Below are 21968 nucleotides of genomic sequence, written 5' to 3' on the forward strand. Positions count from 1 at the left end.
TTTGCTGTGAGAACTATGTGGACTCTTAAAATAGGTTATGATGTAATTAAATAAGTAATAGGAATACCTTTTTTTAGAGTAAATATTCAGGATTAAATAAAGCACATAAATATTTATTTTAAACAAAAAATTCTTACATCATCACCATATTCTTTGTTTTCAAACATATGCGTACAGTCATTCACAATTGTTTGCAAGATCTCTTGATTGTGGTCAATACATTTACGAATTTTTTCAAGGTGAACAAGAAACTGAGGAAGCAATTTCTGTTGATTGGCTGGAAGGGATCTGAAATGTCTCTCTGTACGGTTCACTCTTTCATGCATATTCGTTCTGCAAACAAGAACAAAAAAACCCCCAATGGATAACATGAATACCAGAAACCAGTGTAAACGTGGAAGAAAACTGAAGTTTTCAGCTATTCACACAGGATTCTCAATTTTTAATCATTCATTTACAAGATTAGTAAAAGAAGAAACATTACATTCTTCTGTGGAACCAAAGCATACATATTCTAGAACAAGAAACTATGGTTAACATACAGCCACAGTTAGCCAATATAAAATCCATCTGTTTTCACAAGGTGGTGCAAAGTAGCCAGCTCTCTTTCTAGGAGAACAACTGGTTCATTGAGTTGATCATACCTATTTCAGTAGAAATTTCTTAAGCAATGAGCACCCCATAAGATCTTCAATAGGACATGCCTAGCTATGGGCCCTGAGACAACATGTATTGTACACCTTTAAGAACATAAGAACATAAGAGAAGCCATGTTGGATCAGGCCAATGGCCCATCCAGTCCAACACTCTGTGTCACACAGTGGCAAAAAATTTTATATACACACATTCACTGTGGCTAATAGCCACTGATGGACCTGTGCTCCATATTTTTATCTAAACCCTCTTGAAGGTGGCTATACTTGTGGCCGCCACCACCTCCTGTGGCAGTGAATTCCACATGTTAATCACCCTTTGGGTGAAGAAGTACTTCCTTTTATCCGTTTTAACCTGTCTGCTCAACAATTTCATCAAATGCCCACGAGTTCTTGTATTGTGAGAAAGGGAGAAAATTACTTCTTTCTCTACTTTCTCCATCCCATGCATTATCTTGTAAACCTCTATCATGTCACCCCGCAGTCGACGTTTCTCCAAGCTAAAGAGTCCCAAGCGTTTCAACCTTTCTTCATAGGGAAAGTGCTCCAGCCCTTTAATCATTCTAGTTGCCCTTCTCTGGACTTTCTCCAATGCTATAATATCCTTTTTGAGGTGCGGCGACCAGAACTGCACACAGTACTCCAAATGAGACCGCACCATCGATTTATACAAGGGCATTATGATACTGGCTGATTTGTTTTCAATTCCCTTCCTAATAATTCCCAGCATGGCGTTGGCCTTTTTTATTGCAAACGCACACTGTCTTGACATTTTCAGTGAGTTATCTACCACGACCCCAAGATCTCTCTCTTGGTCAGTCTCTGCCAGTTCACACCCCATCAACTTGTATTTGTAGCTGGGATTCTTGGCCCCAATGTGCATTACTTTGCACTTGGCCACATTGAACCGCATCTGCCACGTTGACGCCCACTCACCCAGCCTCAACAGATCCCTTTGGAGTTCCTCACAATCCTCTCTGGTTCTCACCACCCTGAACAATTTAGTGTCATCCGCAAACTTGGCCACTTCACTGCTCACTCCCAACTCTAAATCATTTATGAACAAGTTAAAGAGCATGGGACCCAGTACCGAGCCCTGCGGCACCCCACTGCTTACCGTCCTCCACTGCGAAGACTGCCCATTTATACTCACTCTCTGCTTCCTATTACTCAGCCAGTTTTTGATCCACAAGAGGACCTGTCCTTTTACTCCATGACTCTCAAGCTTTCTAAGGAGCCTTTGATGAGGAACTTTATCAAAAGCTTTCTGGAAGTCAAGGTAAACAACATCTATCGGGTCTCCTTTGTCCACACGTTTGTTCACCCCCTCAAAGAAATGTAACAGGTTAGTGAGGCAAGATCTTCCCTTGCAGAACCCATGCTGAGTCTTCCTCAATAACCCGTGTTCATCAATGTGCCTACTCATTCTGTCCTTGATAATGGTTTCTACCAACTTTCCCGGTATTGAAGTCAGACTGACTGGCCTGTAATTTCCTGGATCTCCTCTGGAACCTTTTTTAAAGATGGGGGTGACATTTGCTACCTTCCAGTCCTCAGAAACGGAGGCAGATTTCAATGAAAGATTACAGATTTTTGTTAGAAGATCCACAAGTTCAACTTTGAGTTCTTTCAGAACTCTCGGATGTATGCCATCTGGACCCGGTGACTTATTAGTTTTTAATTTGTCTATCAGTTGTAGAACCTCCTCTTTTGTCACCTCAATCTGACTCAGGTCTTTCAACACCCCTTCCAAAATTAGTGGTTCTGGGGCGGGCAAAAAGTTCTCGTCTTCCACAGTGAAGACGGAGGCAAAAAATTCATTTAGCTTCTCAGCCAATTTCTGCACACATGCCAGAATCCAGAAGGTGGACTCTTCTATATTAGGCTGAGAATGAGTGGGTCCAGTTTCCAAATGCCCCATAAGATTTTATATAAGTTTTTTTTAAAGTACATCAGGCTTAGAATGCTCTCCACTCACTGCTAATTTTGGAAAGGCTGAGGCTAAAAGTTTTTTGCATACAGGACATCCCAGGTTCAATCCCTAGCATTCCAACTAAAAGATCTCAGAACCCTCTCTTCCACTAGTCTGAAATGACACGAACCATTCTACCATAGTTTTAACTTACAGCACAAGCAGACCATACCTGATGTTACTTGACTATGACACATCTTGACATACGTTGGGAAAAAGTTATGGCTATGTTCACTATAGCGCCAAAACTAAATATATTTAATATTGCATTAACATACAAAGACCACATGCATTTTGTCCTACAAGCCACTGACAGCTCTGATATACTTCTGAATGAAGTGATGTGACCCTGCAGAATGCACATATACCAAACATGCAACACAGAAAATAGCTTGTACATTATAGAAAATAGCACAAGCATGCAATATGCACATGTACCGATTATCTTGACGTTTGAAGTAGACTTCAATCTTCCCATGAGAAGCTAGTATACAAGATTCAAATTTGCCAGGTCTTGATTCAACTTCAAAAATCTAGATCAAACTAGGTGTCAAACTGCAGACAAACAAAAACCACTACATGCAACTTTACTGTCAACCAGACATCTAAAGCCACCTTATTGCTGCCTTTAACAAACTTTGAGGGCCAGTAAAGAGCTAGTTTCTTCACTACTCTACCCAACATTTTATTAATTCTTTGCTAGAGGAGACAAAACGCTAAAAAAAAGAGAGATCCTGATCATCTTCAGGACAGCCACGGAAAGACAAATATTCCTAATACACTTTAAAAGCCAAGTCCAAGACTTTGGTGAAGGTAAACCTGGACAACTAACTCGGTATGAGTTCCTACAGGACACCGTAAACTATCACGGCATCAACTTATACTAACATTCCTTCTAACAGCAACATTTTTTAAAGTTCCTGAAGGACTGATATTTATATGAGAAGGATGTACAAAGTAGACTCCTGCAAAGCAGAATGGAGGCTTTGTACACTGCCACAGTGGTGTGGGAAAACGTGAGCGGTGGTCAGCCTGGGAGACCCAAGTTCAAATCCCTGCTCTGTCATAAAGTTTGCTGGCTGACCTTGAGCCTGACCTATCTCCAAAGGCTTGGTATGATAAAACAGAAAGGAAAAGAATGCTTGTGAACAATCTCCAGTTCACCACACACAAAGCTTCTGAAATTAAACAACTATAACCAGCATTCCTTGATGGAGGGGACAGATAGAAACCTACTGAATAATAAGAACTTTCTCAGAATTTAAAAAGCAAGTAGCCTACAGTTTGAAGGACTATTTTTCTGGTATCACACCATCAAGAAAGGCTCCAGGATATTCAAGCCATATTTACTTTTTTGCCATCAAGGCACAGTCAACTTATGCCACTCTTATACAATTTTCAAGGGATGAGATGTTCACAGGTGGTTTGTCATTGTCTGCTTCTGAGTAAAGATCTTGGACTTCTTTGGTAGCATTCCCATCCAACCAGGGCCAACTCTGTCCAGCTTCTGAGATCAGGCTAGCTTGGGCTATTCAAGTCGGGGCATACCTACTTTACAAACTTATTTTCAGCTCTATGTCTCCTTAGTTATCACTGTTTCCCAGCAATGCGTTCTGAGAACTGCAGGTTGATGAGACTGCTGCGAATTCTAACACAAACTCTCTTTCCCTTTTAAACTCCTTGGAAAGATGAACGGCTCTAAGTCTGAGAAGTTGCCACGGCCCAGGTCACCAAACCCGAGTCCCCGTATCGCCACCACTATGGGGCTGAGGGCTATCAATGCAACTTGGGGGTTTGGTTACCCATAGTAACGGAAGGCGTTGATGATTCTCCGGAAGTGGTCCCGCTCAAGTCGCTCCTCCTCTTCTGCCGCTGTTCCTGCGGCCGCCGCTGGTTGCCGCTTCTGCTGTGGCTGCGGCTGCCGCCTGCGCCGCTCGCTACAAAACGTCATTTCCCGGTCCCACACGGGCTGCTCCGGCTGCTTCTCCTCTTCTCCCCCTTCTGGGCTCGGCCGGCTGCCTCTGCGCATGGCCTTCACCGGCGGCTGCAATTGCAACTGCTCTTGCTGAGGTAAGGCACACGCGGCGGCAACCGACATCCCGCTTCTTCCTCTCTAAGCGGCAAGCCTAACGGTTGCACCGCCGCGTGCGGCCGCTTCCGGCTTCACAAAGAAACAAACGCAAGCCGAACAACCAACCACCTTTCCTCGAAAACAAAAGCACCGCCCCCGCCGAAGTTGTCAGCACGCAAGCGCCCGGAGTAAGCCAACAAGGCGCAAACGCAGTAAGAACTTCCGCCTTGCTTCTCTCTCCGCCCCAACCATAGAGATTTGAGGTCTACAGTAGCTCTTCTGTTGGCGGAATTGTGAGCTGGAAGGCAAAAACGGTGCTCGACGGCCTGTGGTTGGGCAACAGGATGCGTGCTTGTGTATATTTGGGTATCACAGTTCTTTGCCCTAGAAATTGGTCTTTTTTGATTCCGAGTTTGGACTTGTTCACCATCCTTAGACCACTCCAAACCAAGGAGAAAGCGATTATATATTTTTGCTATTGTAATCCGTTAGTTCCTTCTGCTTGTCTATGAATTCATTGTTTCCAAATGGCCAAAAGAAAGGGACGACCATTGGGCAGTCTACATTTTGTAGAGTACAAATTGTAGATTATAATACTTTGGTGGAGACATAACACTTCCCCCTTCCATTCACAATTTAATAACAGATCCAGAGGTATTGCAAGGCAAAAAATTTAGACTATATACTCCCAAGAATTATCCTTGTAATAGATTCAGAGGGTAGCTGCTTGCAGAAGAACTAAGTTCAAATTCAGTAGCACATTAGACTGCACCTAGATTTTCAGGGTCAAAGCTCCCTTACTCAGATCCCTTCACAACCACTCTTTGGGTATGATCTTTCAGCCGGGTAACAAATCTATGACCACTGTGTCCTTTCTTTTTAAGAACTTTGTAGTATGTTCTAAGAATGTCTTATCCAAGTTCTCTGCCTGGCTTGGTGATCTACTGTAGACACACCCCCCCCCCCCCAAACATACTATTATTTATTACTCCTTTTATTTTTCCTAGACTCAGTTGAACTAATATTCTGAGTCATGTACTTCCTCACAAGTACATACCTCCTTTACATATAATGCTACTCCTCTGCCCTTCCTTATCTGTCTATCCCTTTTTACAAAGTTGTGCCCCTCATTCCTAATATTCCAGTTGTGTCATCATACCAAGTTTGAGTAATGCCAATTAGATCATAGCTCCTTCCTATATTGGTTCCTCCTGCGTGTTTCCCATACTCTGTATTAGTGTAGACATTGGAATCCGTTTTATGTATCCTGACATTTTCATTTTTGTACTTACCTGTGAGTAAGTTTGCTTTAAAATTTATTTTCCCTGTATATACACCCCCATCTTCCCACCATGAGGACCCAAAGCAAGTTACATAGTTCTGTTCTCCATTTTATCCTCAAACAACCCTTTGAAGTAAATTAGGATGAGTGCGTGTGACTAATCCAAGTTCACTCAGCAAGTAGCCATGAAAGAATGGGGATTTCAAACCTGCCAGATCCTAGTCTTACATGAACAACTACACCGTGCTAGGTTAAAAAGGAAGCCTGGCACCATGTGTAATTTTATGCTGCAAGCTACCCAGTTCTTACTAAGGGCTCAAAGGAGTTGGAGACAGTAAGGAAGAAACTAGGTTACATTTCTATAATGGTCAAAAAACTCCGTTCTGTATTGTGGAAGCCATCTGCCCTATTCCTGTCCTGAAGAAGGAACTGCCATTTATATAAGACTAGAATGTAGTTATGTGAATATAAGACTCACTTAAATGTAAGTGCTGAGCATGCACTGGATCAATCTGTATATGAAACATACCTTTAAGGAATAGGCTACTTCTGCTTTTTGTTGTCCCCAAATCATAGCTGCAAACAAAAACCTAAACATCATATGCAAGTTTCCACTATAGTAGTTTTCAGCATTTATTGGCATCTGAAGAAAACAACACCCACAGGATACTTCTCAATAGCCTTCATTAGAACATGGCAGAAGGCGAAGATCTACCTCACCTACAAGATAGATTCCTTTTTCTATATTAGTTTGGCTAATACTTCCACTGAAACTTTGCCCTATGAAATTTGCAGATGTATATGCTATGGATAGCAACTCCTTTAGAATTTAAATCATGTTTACTGAATCTGTCTTTAAATAGAGGTTTGTGTTTATTTAAAAACAATTAGAACATACATCATCTGGTGATACAAGATTATCTCACAAAGTAGCTTCTGAAATAAAATTATAAATTTATATTCCTGTTGCTGCATGAATTCTAAAGTCAGGGGCTTAAAAGGCACCTTTATTCAAATATAATTGAATATACTGTTAAATATTCTGTTGGGCATAACTTGCTGAATAAAAATGAAAGCTTTGTTTTGTTTTTTAGAACATGAAAAAGGGCTTATGCATGTGAAAAGAGCATACCTTTTACAAACAAAAATATTCTAGGCAGTTTCTGCTCTGAAATCAGAGAAGCTGGCAATAGACTAGTTAATTTCAATAAACTAATTTTGCAAGTAGGTTAGCTCCAGTTTTCAAACTGGGCAAGGGCTTCATACACAAGGAAGTATGCCAAGAATCACTAAATGCAACACTACAACGTTCATAACTTTCCCTCCTCATTTTGACATTTCAGTGCCAGAACTCTCTGCTAATTTTATTACCACTTTGATGGATGTACAAGTTTTATATTGTTACATTATATTTCAACTTGGTGTTGTGTTGTATTGTTATTGATGAGTTGTGTTGTTGCTGTCGATTGGCCTAGAGCCGCAATAAACTGACTGACTGACTGACTCTCTGGGACAGTTCCTTGCCATTAGCCAGCTAATAATGAAATTTCATTTGTTTATGAATGACATGAGTATAATAGATTTGTTAAATCTACTTTCAAAGACAATTAGAATAGAATAAGGCTACTAGCTTTTTTTATTGGATCAGGCAGATTTGCCCAAGTTTATGCTTGTTCATTTTTAAATTTCAATTCAAAATGCTTGTTCTATTTAATGCCCTTCATGCCTTGGGGATCCATATACCAAAAAAAGACTATATTTCCTGGTATAAACCCATCAGACCATTTTATTCCTGATTGAGGACATGATGAATATAAACTATGGTGATCAGGTATGCCGCAATTAGATCACAAGCCGTTTCATTGGTGGTGTTACTATGGAACAGAATCAACCCTGGCAGTGTTAAGATACATTGCAAAGGAACATTATTCAGGAAACCATTTGAGGGAGGGTTTCCCTTTAAAAAGCCATTATGAGTTGTGCCGTATAGACTTTTGTCTTTCAAGTATTAGTGGCAAGCTCACCCAGATTAAATTTCTTGTAAACTGCCTAGAGTTTCTTTGGAAGGTGAAAGACAGGTCATAAATATTTTTATTATTAAAAAACACGGTAGGGTTGCCAGGTCTTAACTACCAGTGGGGGACTCTGGGCCTGGCGCTCTTTGGGGGTGGGGCATCCACCACTGCCCAGTTTCATGGTAGTAGGCAGGAGGCCCTAAAATCAGGGGAAACCCTGCCCCTAGCAGGAGTATGGAAACCCTAGAACATGGGAAGGCATGTATAGCTCCTGATGCCAGTACAAACAGGAAAAAGGGTTATGTACAGTGATATGACAACCAGTTATCTAGCTGAACGCAAAGCCTCAGCAGTGGCTCCAGAAGGTGGCAGATGATAGGAAAAGAGGACAGACAGTGTTGCATACTTTCTAACGTGCAAGCAAGGGTTAGGGTAGCTCTGCCTTGCAGCATGCATAATTCTGAACCGATAATTTTACTTGGACACATACTGCAAGCCCATAGCATGGCAGTGGATGCTTCATCACACACAAGAGCCACTCTTATCCTTCCCAACTTGTTAAAAAGCAACACTTCGCTAACTTTAGTTTGTGATACTGCAACAATGGTAAATAGAGATTAACTATTAAATAAAAGCAGCTGTGACACACTGGCTTCTAGAAGAAAAATGTAGAAGTGCTTTGGTGGAAAATTATTGCATAGCACTGCATTTAGTTGATTCTTGGAGAAATTAACCTAGTTCTGACATTGTGTTACAAGCATTTTCTTTATTTATGAGGATTAAAGTCTGCCATATATATCCACCCCTTAGGTTATACAGCTGCTTCAGATCTTGAGATGTAAGTTTCCAGGGGATCTTGAATATTGTATAACTAGCCAAACCACATAAATGAAGAGTGCTCTGCATGAGAAAGCAGCAGGAGAGAGAGGTCTGAGTGATTCTGGGATCCTGGAACAGAAACCAGGATGCAGCCCCAGAATCACTGCCACCTCCTACCAGGCTACCACCACACTTACTTCCCATTATCAGGATCTAAGCAAGGGGCAGCCCTCACCCCTTGTGAAGTAGGCAGGAGCTGCTGCTACAAGCCAGCTGGCCACACTCCAGATATGGCAGGTGTGAATAAGCCACTGCCACCCAGAACACTTGCCCCCATCAGACATCCCCACCATGGGATCCAGAGAATCTGTCCTCCTTCGTTGGTGCCCCCTACAACATGGGACCCATGGCAGCAGACACTATTGCCCACTGGGATTAGGCCTGAGAAGATACGCTAGTTTTATTAATGTTAAAACAGACAGCATGCTAGGACAAACTAGACATAGTTTTATAATAATTTTCCCTTTGTCAAATGCAGCTGCTCGGGTTGTCTTCCCCAAGGTAGAAAAATGACAAGGGAAGTGTCAAAGAACTTCCCCTTTCTCTCCCTTGGAAAAAAAAATAGCCCTGGCCACTGCATTTGGAAATGGGAGTCTGAATCTGCTGGAGTAGTTCTGTCATTCTTCCCTGAAGTAGTCCTATGTGTATCATTACTCAGAAAAGGTGATCGTCGTCTTGAAGCTTACAGGGGTAACAGTGTCAAAGCAGGAAAAATATGGGTAGACTAAAAACCTTTATCACTAGCAGACAGTAGAAGTTTTGGTGGCTCATTCACTAGAATTGGAGACTCAGAACCCATCACACACACACAACTAATGAGGATTAAAACAGACAAGATGCCAAAACTACAACAGTACTTTAAGATTGTATACTGAAGTCACGAAGAGATTGTTTGAAAAACATGGAGGGTTTTGGGAGGTGCATTTATGGAGATCTCGCTTCAAAAAGAATGTGGACAGCATGGAGCAGTTGGAAAGAGTGACGAAGATAATCAGGGGCCTGGAGACCAAGTCCTATGAGGAAAGCCTGAGGGACTTGGGAATGTTCAGTCTGAAGAAGAGGAGGTTGAGGGGGGTGACATGATTGCTCTCTTGAAGTATTTCAAGGGCTGTCACTTAGAGGAGGGCAGGGAGCTGTTCCTGTTGGCAGTAGAGAGGACTTGCAACAATGGGTTTAAATTAACGGCAGGAAGGCACCAACTGGATATTAGGAAAAACGTTTTTAGAGTCAGTGGAATCAACTACCTAGAGAGCTACCTGGTGAATTCCCCTTTACTGGCAGTCTTGAAGTAGTGACTTGTCAGATATACTCTAGGCTGATCCTTCTCTACCCTAAGGAAACTCATCCCTTTTCCTGAACAGTGTGCAGTTCTTTTCTGTGGAAAACCACATGAGGGAGGAGAGATGCTTTGATCAACAGTGGGTCTCCCTCATGCTCCTTGAAGGATCTCCCAGTGCCTTGCCTGTTTTGATCTCAAGACACAGCATTATAAACCTTCCACTCAGCACCGGTCTCTAACTGAACGACATTGCTAGACACACAAGAAATCTCACATTTGTGTAAGATGATCAATCCTTTGCTCTTAGATGAATATCAGAATGCAAGCTTCTTTGTTAGACCTAACTTTGGTGCCAACAATGTTCAGAAACATACTAGCAGTTCCCAGCTACATTTGTGTGAGGGTGGAGAGTGATGTGATGGTAGAGAGAATGTGGATTATGCTCTTGTACTGTTGCCATCCTAATTAACATTTACTTTGAGCATTCTGGTCGCCCTGTTATTTACTCTAGAGCAATGCTACCTTTAGCAAAAGCAGCAAATTTGGATTTAGAAGAGAAGAGAGCTTCCTTTTCCCTTTGTTTGTCTATAAGTATTAAGGTCTGACTCTGCAGTAGTGCTGGGCAGATAAAAATGAAAAGTTAATGAGAAAGGCCTTAGCTTCAAGGTCCACTGAATGGAGGGGAACCTACACCCCCCTTTGAGGTCACTGTCATTTAAGACAAAAAGAGGAAATTGCTGAGAAAACTGGCACTTTCCTGAGTAAAGTGGCTAGTGTAATATAGTCTCAAAGTTCCCAGCTGTTGTTTAGGACTCCAGACCAAGAAATCGCAAGTATTTGCAAATGCATCAGTGTGACACTGCTCCAATGGGAAACAGGCAGAAAATGAATTCATTAATAGAAGTATCCCAGCAGTCCTGATCAACATTGATTTAGAAGGCCTTCTTTTGGAAAACATCCTCTGTGGGTTTTAATGGGTTAGTTATCGCTGTCATCCAGAAATATCAGAAGTTCTTAGGATCTATATATGCTTGACAACAGCACCCAACTAACCTGAAAGAAAAATATATACACATTAATTCACAGATATTGGACTAGAGTTTCTTTTAGACATCAGTCATTGGCTAAACAAACACAAATGAGTGAGGGGGGGTTAATTTAATTGATGAGTTCTTTTCACAAGCTACCAGAGAACACAAACTGCAATCTATTGTTACTGTGGGTTGGATTCTATAGAAAGCCTTGGGGTTTCTCAGAATCCCCACCTTTACACTGGGCCTGCTCCCCCAAATCCTCCACAAGGGGCAAGATATGCTTGTAAGCAAAATGCACTACAGTATATGAGACTGCAGTAAGGAGGAAGAGTCAGGTACCCAATCCTGTACCTACTTCATTTTATTTACAAGCATTCCTTGGCTCTTGCTGGAAGATTTTTTGGTGGGGGGGGGGGAGAGGCACAAAGGAGCTGGGGAAACATTAACTCCACATTCTGTAAGCTTTTCAGTAGGATCCAATCCCATACAACCAAAGGCATTTCAGTTAGCTATGACAAACTTTTAATTAAGCAATTTGTTATGACCTTAACCAATATGGAGGTTGGTAATATTTCCCAGAAGCTCTGCAAAACACAAACCCTAAGCCTAAACTGTTACTTATCCAATTTCTGAGAGATTCCCCCCCAGTTTGAAAGAACATACACACAGTATTTGGAGTGCAAAAATAAAGTATACTTGCTTCCATAAATGAACTTTTTCTCCACAAGTCTCCACTGTGTCTCATCTCCGTGAGTGACTGGCCCAGTCACAGCCAATGTAGACACAGCTGGCCCAATCACAGCCAATGTAGACACAGTAAAATTACCCACTTCCAGCATAAGCTCATGGGAAAGATGTAAGCTCAGAACACAGAAAGACAGTGAACAACCTCTCTGGATGAGCATTAACAAGCTTCTAAGAAACTAATTTGTTGCTCATATCATGTAGTAACAGCAGCAACAGCTACTACTACTACTACTTCTATTTATACTTCCCACCCCTTGAGGCAGGATCATTTGAGAAATCACTAGCCAAATAAGCAGAACTGAGTGCATGCCATTTTAACCCATGTCACTTACTTGCCTTCTCCAGCTCCTGTAGTATATCATTACGTATCCTTGAACAGAGATCATCTTGTAATTGTGTTCCATCCAAATAAACTGAAAAAAGAGAAGCAACAGACAAGTTACAACAAAGCCAGAATTTCTCTAAATACAACAGCTTTCAGCATCACCCATCTAAAATACCACTAGGGTAATTCAGAATTATTACATACTTTTTGCCTCCGTAACACTCCCCCACCCAATACTGGCTTTTTTCATTTGTTAGTCTAACCACAGCTGAGTCTTGTGCATCAAGAGAATGTTGCAAGACCAGTCCCTTGATGTTTGGCTACATCTTTCCTTCCCTTTATACTGTTGAATGAGGCATGTTACAGCATTTTTGGGAGACCAACCTTTTTCCCACCCCTCCTAGTCGTTTGTACTGGTCAAGGCCAAACCACACATTCATATTCATGAAGAGATGGATCTTGGTTGCCCAAGCCCAACTCAGATGCCACGAAACTGCACAGCAGCTGCAAGGAATGGCTCTTTAAAAACAAAGGAGAGCCCAAGGGCATTCAGGAAACCACCAAGGAGGAAGGAAGGGCTCCTGTCTCCCCCTCCTGGTCATCTCCCTATGTTCGTTTTTTCATGTGCACAGAATACTCCACATGGAGAAGCAAAAACAAGGAAATAACTCCCCATCATCACTCTTCCTGCACAGGAAAGCAGCTTCGAGGAGAGAAGGCAGGAGCCCTTCCTCCCCCAATGCCTCAGTGGCACCTCAAGCCCTTTTGGGTGCTACTTTATTTTTTAAAAAGCCATTCCCTGCAGCAGCTGTACAGCAGCAGTAAACCAACTCTTTAAAACTGAGGTGGGGAAAAAAGGTGGAGAACCTTTTTTCTGCTAAGGGCCATTCGGATATTTCTATCATCATTCCCGGGCCATACAAAATTATCAACTTAAAAAATAGTGCTTTGCCAAGGGAGAACGATTCAGGGTGGCAAAATTAATGTAAATTGTTTTTCTATTTGAAGTCAGGTGGGGAGAGCCTAATTTGCAACACACACATACACAGAGAAACCCCAACCTGCCACCCTAGGCAAATGCCTAGGTCCAGGGCTTTTTTTGGAGAAAAATCCCAGCAGGAACTCATTAGCATATTTGACAACATTGCCTAATATTAACATATTAGGTCACACGCTAATTAGAATATTAGGCCATACCATCTGGGATAATCAAGTGCAAACTGAACTGGTGGTAGCTCCCACAGCCATTGATAGGATTTTACTGAAGTTGACTAAGAATAATTTCTCATTCTGGCTCTTAACACAAAGACCTGAAATTATAGGTGCCAACCAGAAACCCTTACTAGTTTGTGGTGTGGGTGAGATCAAAATGAAATTGCTTACCACTGATGGAGATTTAATGCCAGTAAGACTGAAAAATGTAGCTTATGCACCTGAATCAATTGAGAATTTACTTTCAAGCCAAGTGCTTGTAAGAAATAATTATGCTGTATATCTTGATAAAAGAGATGATGGTGAAATTATTCAGAAGAATTCTGGAATTAGTTTTAAACAGGATGAAAGAAATGGAGCTCATTATATTATGGACTTGTGAAAGGTCAGATGCTGTTGATGTTGTGGAAAAGACTGTTTGCTAGACTGAAGGCAGAAAGTGTGACCACAGATGTGTTTATGCTTGGCATGTATAAATTAGCACACAGAAGCATGCAGAGTGTTGAGAAGTTGCTAAAGGATTGCGGACTTGATGTTGTGCATTGCGATAAATCCAAGGAAAGATGTGAAAAAAGCAGTGTGCATAATGAAAGGTTTTTGAAAACAATATTCAGTGATGTTGTTGGGCCTATAAAAGCTTCGATTGGGAGAAATAAATTTCTCAGTTTTCACAGAAGCAAAGACAAAATATAGCACTGTTTATATGCTCAAATCAAAAAGATGAGACTCTTGATAAACTTAAAGAATATGTTGCCATGGTTAAAAAACAGATTTGGATGTGCACCTCAAAGCTTGCTGACAGATGGAGGTGGTGAATATTGCAATACTGAGTTTAAGAAGTTTCTGAAAGCAGAAGGGATTGAACACAAAGTGACTGTCCCATACACTCCAAAGCAGAATGGAAGTGCAGAGAGACTTAATCGTGTGTTACAGGAAATGACCAGAGCAATGCTGATGCATTCTGGATTACCTAAAGGCCTGTGAGCTGAAGCTGTAAATACAGCAGTGTATATCCACAATAGAATACCTTCAAAAGTAACAGGAATTACTCCGTTCCAGGCTTGGTTTGGCAAGAAGCCAGGACTTAAGCATATTAAAACTTTTGGAGCAAAAGCCTATGCATATGTTCCTAGAGAAAATAGAGGGAAGCTTGATGCAAGGTATGAGATTGGATTCATAGTAGGATATCCCTCAGTGGGAAACAGCTACAGAGTCTATGATCCAAAGCTGAATAAGACAACATTGTAATGTTGTGTTTGTGGATGACGGAGAGACCCAGACTTCGGAAAATCTTTGGTAAGAGATGTCGGGCCAGGGGATTCCAGTGCTCCTGGGGAGGGGAAAGTACAGCGGTGGGAACAGGCAGAGTGTGAATGGAAGGAGTATGAGACACAAGAGGGCTCGCTCCCCTTCCAGCCTGTGTCCCATCCCAAGGATGGCAAGTGGGAAGGCCAAATGGAGACACTCGCCTCCATCCCTGGTGATGTGCAATGCCAGGTCCATAAATAATAAAACCTCAGTCCTGCAAGAATTTTTCACCAGGCAGGACATGGACCTGGCTTGCGTGACGGAAACCTGGGTGCGGGAGGGGGAGACAGTTGCTCTCTCCCAAGTTGCCCCGCCTGGGTTCTCTGTCCTTCACCAGGCCCGGACTAGCGGGCGGGGTGGCTTTTTTCATACGGGAGGATTGCTCCTTCAGGATACTTCCGCCAGCAGAGATCAAGGGCATGGAGTGTGTGGGCCTGGTGTGGGACGTTGGGGAAAGTTTGGCAATCTGGCTGGTGTACCATCCGCCTAACGCACCGGCCAGTGCCCTGCCGTCCCTGATGGAGGCTGTAGCAGGCTGGGCATTGGAGCACCCTCGACTTATAGTCCTGGGTGACTTCAATGTCCATGCTGAGGACGCAGCTTCCACTCGTGCGACGGACCTAGTGCTTTCCATGGCAGCACTAGGACTTTCCCAATATGTAACAGCGCCCACGCATCAGGCTGGACACACACTAGACCTGATCTTTGCGGCGGGAGTAGTAGTGGGTCAGATATCTGCCGAGGCAGTGCCATGGTCTGACCACCAGGCCCTGAAGGCCCGTGTGGACATGCCACCCCTGTCCCGTTTAGGCGGTGAGCAGATTTTGGCTCGCCCGCGTAGTCAAATGGACCTGTTGCGGCTTCAAATGGCTATACGGGATCCTTGGCCCACCGGCGACTCGTTGGATGAGCTAGTGGAGACCTGGAATAACCGGCTCTCCGAGGCCATCGACGAAATCGCTCCCCGATGTCTTCTTCATCCTCGATCACGATCCGCGGTATACCCCGGAGCTGCAATCAATGAAGCGACGATTAAGACGACTAGAGAGACAATGGTGCCACGCTCGTGACGAAGCTACGAGAACATCATATAGGTCATTTATGAGGACCTATAAGATGGCTATTCGGATTGCAAAGAAGGATCACTTTGCATCCAGAATCGCATCTGCGACACAATTGTTTAGTATAATTCAGTCATTAACAGAACTGCCGCAGGGCAAACAAAATAATAGAGAATTGGAAATAGGCTGTGAGGCTTTTGCGAGTTTTTTCGCAGATAAGGTCTCGTCGTTCCGACACGACTTACCCGCTATAATTAATACAGTAGATGAACTTGGGGCACCGAGCGCGTCTTCTGGTCCAATTCTGGACTCCTTCGGTCCACTCAGTCTGGAGGAAGTCAACAGGATCCTTGCAGCTGTGCGCCCTACGACCTGTAGGTTAGATCCGTGCCCGTCTTGGCTTATAAAGGCCAGCCAAACGTGGCTGCGTGAACCACTACAGGACATTATCAACAGGTCCCTGATCGAAGGGATCTTTCCCACACCTCTTAAAGAGGCAGTGGTCCATCCCCTCTTAAAAAAAAACTATCAGCAGACCCGGCCATATTGGCGAACTATCGGCCGGTGTCAAACCTTCCCTTTCTGGGTAAGGTCATAGAGCGGGCGGTGGCGATTCAGCTGCAGGGATTCCTGGAGGACACTTCCACACTGGATCCATTCCAGTCCGGCTTTAGGCCAGGTCACGGAACGGAGACAGTTCTGGTCGCTCTCATAGATGACCTTATGAGACATCTGGAACAGGGCGGCTCTGCGGTGCTGTTATTATTAGATCTGTCAGCCGCTTTTGACACGGTTGACCATCAGCTACTGACTAGCCACCTCGCCGATGTGGGGATTTGGGGATCTGCCTTACAGTGGCTGACCTCCTTTCTCCAAGATCGGGGACAAAGGGTGGTGATAGGGGAGGAAGCGTCCCAGAGGCACTCTCTTAGTTGTGGGGTGCCGCAGGGAGCGGTCCTATCCCCGATGCTATTTAACATCTATATGCGCCCCCTTGCCCAGATTGTCAGGAGGTACGGACTGGGTTGCCATCAATATGCAGATGACACCCAGCTCTATCTATTGATGGGTGGCCAGTCTGACTGTACTCCGGAAAATCTAGACCTGGCGTTACAAACCGTGGCTTCTTGGCTCAGGCTGAGTCGGCTGAAATTGAATCCGACGAAGACGGGGGTTCTCTACCTGGGTCGGGGCGGTCCGGGGAGAGAGATCCAGCTGCCGGCTCTTGACGGGGCACCACTGATACCGGTCCCTAAGGTCAAGAGCTTAGGCGTGCTTCTTGAGTCCTCCCTTACAATGGAGGCTCAGGTAGCAGCCACTGTTAGATCTGCCTTCTTTCATCTTCGGCAAGCGCGGCAGCTGGCTCCTTACCTGGGGCGCAACGACTTAGCGACGGTAATCCAAGCTACGGTCACCTCAAGAATAGATCACTGTAATCCTCTCTACATGGGGCTACCCTTGACGCTAACCCGGAGACTACAACTAGTGCAAACGCTGCGGCACGGCTGTTAATGGGGCTGCCGCGACGGGAGCACATTCAGCCAGTGCTGAGAGAGCTGCACTGGTTGCCTGTTGTGTTCCGAGTTCGCTTCAAGGTGTTGGTATTAACCTTTAAAGCCCTCTATGGTCAGGGACCTGCCTATCTACGGGACCGCCTTTCCCCATATATCCCCCAGAGAGCACTGCGATCAGGGACAAAAAATCTGTTGTCTGCCCCTGGCCCAAAAGAAGCCAGGCTATGTATAACGAGATCCAGGGCTTTTTCGGTGGCAGCACCAGAACTTTGGAACACCCTCCCAGAAGCTGTAAGGGCCCTGCGGGATTTGTCTGCGTTCCGCAGGGCCTGTAAGACCGAATTGTTCAAACAGGCTTTTGCGGTTTGATTGAAAAAAGGCTGCCACCGAACATCCTACAGAATGCTGGCGATCTTGGTTGAGAAGTTAATACCGCCTATACTGGACTGAAATAGCGCTATAGAATGGTTTTAAAGTTAATATATGTAAATTATGGTTTTATATGTTTTATTGGATTGATTGTTTTTATAATGTTGTAAGCCGCCCTGAGTCCGCTTGCGGAGAGGGCGGGATATAAATGGGAAGTAATAAATAATAAATAAATAATGATTTGCCTAGAGCACCCTGTGTACCTGAATCTGATCCTGAGGTTACTGATGATGCTTCTGAAGATTGATATAGTTGGTTACCTGAAATGACCACCGGTGAACCGGCAGGTCTACCTTCTGAAGACTCTACTGAACCAGAAGGAGAAATGGGGACCGCACCGCAGGGAGCGACAGAACCTCCACTCATTTTAAGATGGATCAGAAAGGAGCACAAAAGAGCAACCACCACAGAAATATGGATACTGTGAGATTACTATAGAGACTGTGAAACCTAAAGAGGAGCCCAAGAGCTGGAAACAAGTGTGTGATTTACCTAATGAAGAAAAGGAGAAATGGATTCAAGCAATGGAACAAGAGATACTATCCATGTATGAAAAAGATCTATGGACTCTTACAAAGCTACCTGCAGGAAAAAAGCCTGTCGGATGCAAATGGGTACAAAAGTACAAAAATGATGGAACTGTAGACTTGTACAAAGCAAGGCTAGTAGCCAAAGGCTATGCACAAGAATTTGGAACTGATTATTCAGATACTTTTGCACCAGTTGTCAATAGTGCTACACTTAAAACACTACCGAGTGTGGCAGCATCTAGAAATATGCTTATAGAGCACCTAGACATTAAGACAGTGTTTCTTAATGGTGAGCTATCAGAGGAAATCTACGTGGAAATACCTGAAGGTTTTCAAGTCCATGGCAAGGAGAACTATGTTTTCAAACTCAACAAAGGACTGGTATGACAAAATAACTGGTCGACTACAGCAACAAGGATTTGAGCAAGGGAAAGCTGAACCCTACATGTACACTAGACTTAAAGATGGAGAATATCAATACATCCTGGTTTGCGTTGACAATTTGGTTGTGAGCTGCAAGAACAAAGAAGACATTAAAGACATTGTTGAAAAGCTGAACAAAGAGGTCAAAGTTAAAAGACTTAAAGATATTAAACACTATCTAGGAATACAGACAGAGAGACTCGAGGATGAAACCTTTCAACTGTGCCAAAGACGAAAGATTATGGACTTTATAGAATCTCCTGGCATGAGAGACTGAAAAGAATCTAAGATACCTCTTGAACCTGCATACCTGAGAGCTCAGGGTGGTCAACTACTCAAAGACACTGAAGAGTACAGAGAAGCTATAGGAAAACTCCTGTACCTGAGTAAAACTACCAGACCTGATATCACAGCTGCTGTTGGAACACTGAGCAGAAAAGTAAATTTGCCTAATCACCATGATTGGAATGCAGTAAAGAAACTTGCCAGATACTTAAAAGGAACTACGGACTTAAGACTGATCATTGAACCTTCTGAGAATCCCAGGCTAGTTGGATACATGGATGAAAACTATGCAGAAAAATTGTGCAATTACAGATCAACCAACGGATACTTGTTTTTCTATGGAAATGGACTTGTAGAATTGACTAGCAGAAAACAGACCATAGTGGCACAATCTACAGCAGAAGCTGAGTGTGTGTCAGCAGCCAGTGCCTGCAGTGAACTTGAATGGATTTTTCATCTGCTGAAAGACTTCAAGATAAAAGAACCTGTAGCTATTGTAATGTATGAAGATAATCAAGTGTGTATTGCTCTATGTGATGATGATGATGATGATGATGATATTGGATTTATATCCCGCCCTCCACTCCGAAGAGTCTCAGAGCGGCTCACAATCTCCTTTACCTTCCTCCCCCACAACAGACACCCTGTGAGGTGGGTGGGGCTGGAGAGAGCTCTCACAGCAGCTGCCCTTTCAAGGACAACCTCTGCCAGAGCTATGGCTGACCCAAGGCCATTCCAGCAGGTGCAAGTGGAGGAGTGGGGAATCAAACCCGGTTCTCCCAGGTAAGAGTCCGCACACTTAACCACTACACCAAACTGGCTCTCCCCCTATGTAAATGGGAAAGTAGAACAGCCAGAAGTAGATCTATTGGTATTAAATGTGAGCAAGTGAAAGATCTACACCAGAAGGGGCTGATTAAGATAGAATATTGTTGTACAGAAGCTATGGTAGCTGATATACTTACAAAGCCATTACTTTGTGCTAGATTTGAACGTTTACGTTAAATGATGAATCTAGTTGATGTGAATGTTACAGTGAATAATGAGTAATGACTATTGAATGTATAATAACTTGCACATTAGGCATTGAGAAAGGGTGTTGGAAATATGTATCTGTTTTGTATGTCCTTTGCAATGTTCTAAAGTTCCAGTCATTATAGGGTTAACACTGTACTTGATTCCCTATTGTCTGCATGACCTAGGAAGAAGATACTGAATGCTGTCAATCAAGTGAGAAAACCTGTTTTGTTTGTTTGGTCAGTTAATCAGGTGACTTGCTCTGTTCAGGCAGAGACTTCAAGGAGGAGGAGGAAGTGGTCTTCCATTAAGCACATGATCGTGTAAGCATGTAGTTCTATAGTGTTTGTTATTTTCACCTCCCAGTACCCTGTCCCTGTAGAAATAAATACATTTTTGCTTTTTCATGTTAAATGCCTCTCAGTGATTATTTGATCCAGTGATCCATCGCACTGTTTGAGATAAAGAGATTGGGAATTCTGTTTGAAATTCTAACAACCATCTAGTGCTTAGATGAGCTAGCTAAATTAAGAAGAGCCATGGGTATCATACCAATGTCTGTTTCATTCTCTTCCATCTCTCTCTTATGTTTCAGATACATGGGCCATACGTGTCCATCGAAGTACCCAGGTGGATCTGGTGGATTATAAACTCGGGTGCTACAGAAAAATATGGGAACTTTACTTGTACACCACGTTTAGCAAGAGTTTCTATATTATATATAAAAATATGTTTGTTCTCAAGCAGTATGATCTAGTAGCTTAAGCAAACAAGATTTAGTTAGGCTTAGGGCTTTTCTTGAGTTGTCATTGTCAAATGGCTTCTTTGTACCCATCTCCATTCAACTGTTTATGGCAGCATTCAAGCGCCACATCAGTAGGTAAGCAAATCCATGATGCAGGTGCCTACAATTAGCATTCCTAATGCATGTTCCACTGTGAGCCCTTTCAAGCTTGGAAGAAGTTTGCAAAACCCTCAGTGAAAAGGAATACAGATAGTATACATACTATAAATCAATCAATAAAAAGGATAATATCATACGGAACCAGGATTAGACAGAAAGATACAACCACAAATACTATAGCATGGCAAAAATAACAACAGATACCTAAGTAGCATCCCCTCTCACTGGCACATTACTTATCTTCTTTGCAGCAAAGGCAAATAATGAGACTCTGTGTGACATAACAGAAAGGAGCACAAATAACAAAAACGTAATTTTCTCAACAACTGGGTATGAGTTTATACCGAATAAGATTTCTGCCAAAAATTTGGCTCTGGGATCAGAATATAAGGGACAAAAAGAAAAGGATGTAATGAGGTAAGTCCTCAGATATGTGGGATCCACAAATTGTTGTGTTGGGCCATTGGAGTTTGATTACAGCAACCCTCCAGCAATTCCATTGGCATAGATGAAAAGCGTAAAGAAGTAAAGGCCACTCTAAGTACATAGTTAGAAATGCTGACTATGTAAGGAGTTCTAGTATGATTGAATTTAATTAATTTGTACTATGTGATCCATATGTGGCAGAGTTATAGATCTAGTTTCTGAGTTGGGAGTTATCAATTGATATTCCTAACAGATCATCGGGGATGGTGTATCTTGAAAGTATGCTATTAACACAAGGTGCTGCAGATCTTTGAATAACAAGTTGAAAGATTGCTGACTACGTGAATTAGATCTTGAATTTTCCATTATTTTCCAATATTTTATAATTATTAGATGTGCTAGAGTTCTAAGAGAGGGAATACCAGTTTCAGGTGTGCTCAAAGCAGCTGGAGACCCCTTGGGGAGAACTAAAATGTACCAGAATTGATTCTGAATTACTTCAAGGCTAGCTAAATCATTGTCACCCCATCCCCACATTTCAACTCCAAAAAGCAGAGAAAGTATAGCCTTGCTATTATATAACTTCAGAGTTGGATCTGTAA

At 42.9% G+C, this 21968-nt stretch overlaps 2 protein-coding genes and 1 long non-coding RNA gene across 4 annotated transcripts in view; 1 reads left to right on the top strand and 2 right to left on the bottom strand.

Moving 5' to 3' along the window:
• The window catches only part of LOC132590564 (carnosine N-methyltransferase-like), a 23107-nt gene extending 18134 nt beyond the window's left edge, over positions 1-4973 (bottom strand). The window contains exons 1-2 of the mRNA XM_060263502.1: positions 4428-4973; positions 138-333 (exon numbers count right to left, since the gene is read on the bottom strand). Coding sequence (XP_060119485.1) covers positions 138-333; positions 4428-4723 — 492 coding nt within the window. The 5' untranslated portion in view covers positions 4724-4973. The remainder of the gene's footprint in view (positions 1-137; positions 334-4427) is intronic.
• Positions 4540-20752, top strand: LOC132590567 (uncharacterized). The gene is made up of 2 exons (XR_009556702.1): positions 4540-4695; positions 20632-20752. It is a non-coding gene; the product is annotated as an uncharacterized LOC132590567 (long non-coding RNA).
• LOC132590566 (nicotinamide riboside kinase 1-like) overlaps positions 10886-21968 on the bottom strand; it is a 38970-nt gene continuing 27887 nt past the window's right edge. For both annotated transcript variants that reach the window (XM_060263503.1, XM_060263504.1), the window contains exons 7-9: positions 20589-20695; positions 12265-12345; positions 10886-11204 (exon numbers count right to left, since the gene is read on the bottom strand). In XM_060263503.1, coding sequence (XP_060119486.1) covers positions 11200-11204; positions 12265-12345; positions 20589-20695 — 193 coding nt within the window. In that variant the 3' untranslated portion in view covers positions 10886-11199. The remainder of the gene's footprint in view (positions 11205-12264; positions 12346-20588; positions 20696-21968) is intronic.

This window comes from Heteronotia binoei, unplaced genomic scaffold (assembly GCF_032191835.1).
Source record: "Heteronotia binoei isolate CCM8104 ecotype False Entrance Well unplaced genomic scaffold, APGP_CSIRO_Hbin_v1 ptg000303l, whole genome shotgun sequence".
NCBI lineage: Eukaryota > Metazoa > Chordata > Lepidosauria > Squamata > Gekkonidae > Heteronotia > Heteronotia binoei.